A 4,943-nucleotide genomic window follows, 5' to 3' on the forward strand; every position below is an offset into this window, starting at 1 on the left:
ACAAAAGATATTGAAAACCAAAAAAGAAACAAAAAACAAAAAAAAAAGAAGGAAGTGAGTTAGAAATGAAAAACTGAAAAAAAACAATGAAAACACACGAAGAAAAACACCAAAAAAACTAGAGAAGAACCAAACCAAAAAGAAAAGAAAAGAAAGAAATTATTTTTTTTGGAAAAAATCAAATAAAAATGAAGCAAAACAAGAAAAGAAAAGAGAAAAAAAAACAGGAAAACTGAGAAACCGGGAAAAACTAGTGGAAATCTGGCTCGTTTTGTCTCAACTAGGTCGCACCCTAGTACTATGTTAGGAACTCGATGCTAGCTAGCACCGCAGCCAATTATCGATGACAAGGATCAAATCCTCTGTGATCTCCCTTTTTATTCGCTTATTACCATTTTAGTGTTGGTGAGTGGGCCGACCTAGATGCCTGTGCGAGTCGCTATTTCGTTCAACGAGGGCAGATTTCATCTCGCTTAAGGCGAGGTATAGATCTCGCGGAGGTGCGTGCTCCCAATTTCTGTTTTGCGCCTTTAGTGCTGGTTATAGGCTATTGCACAAACCGGCGCACAACCCTCCTCCGACTTTGCTCGCCCCATTTTTTAAATCTTTTTCTGCAACCTTCAAAAAATCGACGTATGTCAGATTCGAACCGTGATCCTCAAGGTTCAACATCGAATGCGATAACCACCTAGGAGCCATCACCTGCTAAGTTTAATTCCTTTTTATTTCAAAGACTCCAGTTTTCCTTCTCTTTTGATTTTCTGGACGCGTTTTTCCTTGGTTTTTTTAATACAATTTATTTTTTGCTAACTTTATAGTGATTTTTTAGAAATTTCATAAACTTATTCCATATCAATGAAATTGTCAGTATTTTTGCAAAAAAAACTAATAATTAAGATCTGTGAAGTTTTTCCAATAACCGATAAACTTTCTTCGAATCCATGAACTTTTTATTTCAAAACCGATGAACTGTTTTCAAGTGCTTGAACTTTTCTTTCAAATCGGGGAACTTCAAAAAAAGGATGGTATTTTTCGAAATTGATGAAGTTCTTTCAAATTTGAGACCTATTTTTCCATAAAATTATGTACCTTTTAAAATTCCAATTTTTTTCTCAAATTGGAGACCTATTTTTAAAATTATGTATTTTTAAAAAAAGGATGGTCTTTTCCGAAATTGATGAAGTTCTTTCATGAAGTTTATTAAATTCAGGATATTTGTGATTTTTGTTTCAAGTTTATGTTTTTTTAGAAAACCCTTTTTTTCATGAATGTGTAAAGTTATTTATTTTTCCTTAAAAACAGGTATGTGTTTGTTTTCCAGAACCAGCAGTTATTGGTTTTTCCCTAGATAGTGAGGAGCGACTGAGGGTTTGTTTTCATGGGGGAAATCAGCGCTAGCGGGTGAGCGAAGCCGAGCGATTTTTTGAGCGACTATCCTAGTGGCCCGGCCCCGGATATCCCAGTTTCTAAAACCAGCGCTGAAGGCGCTAATTTTGAGCACTCTGCATGACCTAATGTGATCATTTTTTTGAGCACTCTGCATGACCTAATTTTGATCAAAGCCTCATACCTACGTCTTGTTACTAGGGTGTTTGCCACCGCCGCCGCCGCCACCGGTGGCTCGCCAGGATACCATCCACTTGTCTTCACATGACCAGACCTCGGAGACTAAGATGCAAGCAGGTACCGTTGTTATTAGTTACTAGCACATATACAAGTACTATTCACACTATTGTCATCATAGATTTGTTTTTGTATTTTTGCCCTGAAGTCTATGGGAATAATTCTTTGGCCAAACTTTTTACCAAGTACAATGGTTGATCATATTTGATTCCAACTAAGATTCGATTCTTTTTGACCCTTTCTCTATATTACTACATTATTTGGCGAATATAGGGTGCGCGCGTACCCGAGAGCACCAAATTCGGGTCCCTTGTGTGTGTTGCTTCATCATTGTGTTTTCTTCTTCGCCTCTGCCCCTGGCCATGGCAACCACAGTACAAGCATCAGTGCCTGACTCAAGAAAATGAAACCCCAAACCGTTTGTGATGCTGTCACACATAAACTCAAAAAGACAAAAATAAAAAAAAAAAGCATCACACACACACACACTCATGGCAAGCCGCAAGCCAGCACAGTACACTTCATGCACACGTACCACCACACTAAAAAAGATAGAGACAGACCTAGAGCTCCATGTAATCTATACAATAGCATCAGTCACACGTTCGATTGCGACGGCCGCCCCAGCTGGTGTATCGGCTGGACGGCTTATGCCGGCGTGCGAGGCGAGCGCCCAGAGCATGGTGATGAACTCGCCGCCCTTGACTAGCAGTTTCTCGTGCCCCATTATACAACCATCGTCATTGGATGGCGCGAGGTAGACGACGAGCTCCACCCAAAGATTTGCCAGCAGCTTCCACACCGCTTCGTCCCCAGAATCCTGGGCATTCTCGGCTTTATCCACCAGCTTGTGCGCTAACTCCGCGCCTCTTTTCACCACATTCCTTGGGCTGCTGCTCGGCTTCTTTGCGGCACCCATGATCTTGCTGTACCGGGTGTTGACACACGTCAAGAAGTAGCAGCGCCAGAACCCGAGAACGCCACTCAGCTCGAGCATCGTGTCCTTGAACACGAGCTCCGTGCTCTCCGGGTATTCGGGGAGCAGCTCGGGGTGGATGGCCACCAGGTAAGCGCAGTACTTGGACAGGCTCTGAGCCTGAGCACGATCATCAGAGCTCGTTGTGGAATGCCTCACCTCGAAGAGGCTGGTGGCGATGTGCCAAGTAAGAATAACCTCGGCGACGCTGTCACTGTCGCAGAAAGGCAAGAGATCCACGTGGTTTCTCAGAGCGAACCCGCCTCTGCTTAGTGCAAGTGAGGTGGGGTTGCCATGAAGGTCGTGCAACTCTTTGGCGAGGTACTCTATGATGGAAAGCTTCACCTGGTCCGGCACATGCATGCTTGGCAATGGTATGATGGGCAGCGTCACAGGGAGGGAGAAGGAGAAGGGAATTGCTAGCCAGCAAAACCTCACCACACAGAGCTGGTTGAAGCTAATGTGTGGGCGATGCATGATGCTTCGCATCCCCATGATGCCGCGGATGGCCCAGAGGAAGACGCGGCCAAGGCGCCCGTCGGGTTTCACAGCGTACTTGCACAAGAGTGAAACCATGAACCAGTCTGAGAGCACGAGGACGAGGAACTCCCAAACTTCCTCGTAGACAACCATGAGGAATAGGAGTGAGGTGATGGAGAAGTCGAAGAAGGAGAAGAAAACTAAGCGGGAAGTAAAGATTTTAGGTAGGCACCCCGTCATCATAGTGGTTATGCTGAAGAAAGTAAAGTAGTTGTCGCCTTTGATGCTGTCCACGGCGTAGCCGACGTCACCGTTGGTGCAGAGGACGATGAGGACGAGGCATAGGACAAACACGAGGAGCGGGAGCAACAAGTAGTTGGCGAGCAAGAAGAAGGGACTTGCGAGGACGACGGGGATGATGGGGTGGTAATACTCGGAGAGGAAGCTGAGCTCGTCCTTGGTCAGCCGGAACAAGGCCTCCGCCGTGCTCGTGCTCGTGCTTGTGCTTGCCCCTGAATCTGATGTCTCTTTTTCTATGTCGCTGCGCATGGCTTTGAAGATGACTTCTCGGTAGCTGCGGGCCTCCGCGGCGGTCATTGCCGGCAGGCGCTCAAACCTCCGGCGCAGCAGCTTGAAGAGTGCAAAGGAGAGGCAGAGCTGCCTCAGACGTTTATCTCGGTCCAGGGAACAGATCTCAGGGAGCCCCCAGATCTTGCCCACGGTGGCTGGTGCGGCGTCGCCTGTTAGCCTGTAGCCACCCGGGCTGGCCTCAACGACCAGATTCTCTTCTTCCATCACCGCGTACTTGCATCCCTTGAGTAGCTCGTCTCCGTCCAAACTCTGGTGGCGGTGCTCCATCTCATCTTCTTCTAGCACTTGAGCCATGTAGGAGGTGATGAGCCGAGCGTTCTTGCCAACACCGTAGGCAAGGGAGCGTTTCCCGACCTCGGTGAAGACGATCCTCTGTACCAGCCTCGTGGCACAGAGAAGCCAGAGGATGCCCAGCATGGACCGCTTGCCAGCATCATGCAGGTGGAAGAAGACGAAGCTCCCCAGCAAAAGGACACGCCCCACACGGTCCATGGTGCCGGAGTAACCCTGCATGTGGATCTCCTCGGCCTTCTTGCGGAGGAGCTCCACAAGGAGCATCCAGATGAGGATGAGCCGGGCTCGCAGGGGCAGCTCGTCGGTGAACTTGGAGCGGGCACCTCCGGTGGCGTTCCTGGCCTCGGAGAAGAGGTAGGACATGACGGGGAGGAAGAGGGAGAGCGCGGAGGTGATGAAGAGGCGGACCCTGGGGTCGAGGATGGCGCTGACGTCGGAGAGCCTGCTGAAGAGGTTGAGGTTGAAGAAGAGCGCTGCGAGGACGAACATGATGATGGAGGTGAGCAAGGTGGTGGTGTGGTTGAACTGGGCGATGTACGAGTCGGTGAGGTTGTAGAAAATGGTGTTTTTAAAATCGGTGTAGTCGTGTGCCGCGCAACTGTGCAAGATGTCATTACTGGTATTCAAGTGCAAGAAGCCCAACATCTTGATCGACTTGCATGCATGCGCTCTAGCTAGCTCAGCTCAGCTTAGCAGAATGGCTGGGCGGGCGCGCACATATAAGCAGATCAAGAAGTCTTTGACACGGTACAGTGCACATGAGAATGCAACTCCAACATACCGACCCAAACGGATGGCGATTTTATCCTATTTTATCAGTTTGGGTCGGCCCAACAGATACCCATGTCCGCTTCTGCGTTTGGGTCGGCGCATGCGCCCAACGCTGACCTGATCTATTTTTACGGCACGCGGAAAAAAACTAGAACACAAATATTTTGAAAATGAAAAAACAGTGATGCCGGCCATAAAGGCCGGCGAG

The 4,943-nt window shown here is 48.0% G+C and overlaps 1 protein-coding gene across 1 annotated transcript; it reads right to left on the reverse strand.

Moving 5' to 3' along the window:
• Window positions 1-2,027: 2,027 nt before the first annotated feature.
• Window positions 2,028-4,637, reverse strand: LOC119313000. Its single transcript, XM_037588802.1, has one exon. The coding sequence runs from the start codon at window positions 4,607-4,609 to the stop codon at window positions 2,204-2,206; it is 2,406 nt and encodes an 801-aa protein (XP_037444699.1). The 5' UTR covers window positions 4,610-4,637; the 3' UTR covers window positions 2,028-2,203.
• Window positions 4,638-4,943: the final 306 nt, after the last annotated feature.

Source organism: Triticum dicoccoides, chromosome 5B (genome assembly GCF_002162155.2).
Source record: "Triticum dicoccoides isolate Atlit2015 ecotype Zavitan chromosome 5B, WEW_v2.0, whole genome shotgun sequence".
Taxonomy (NCBI): Eukaryota; Viridiplantae; Streptophyta; class Magnoliopsida; order Poales; family Poaceae; genus Triticum; species Triticum dicoccoides.

Excerpts from the sequence above, each read along its gene's own strand:
- LOC119313000 (XM_037588802.1), bottom strand. The coding sequence starts at position 4,609 with ATGTTGGGCTTCTTGCACTTGAATACCAGTAATGACATCTTGCACAGT.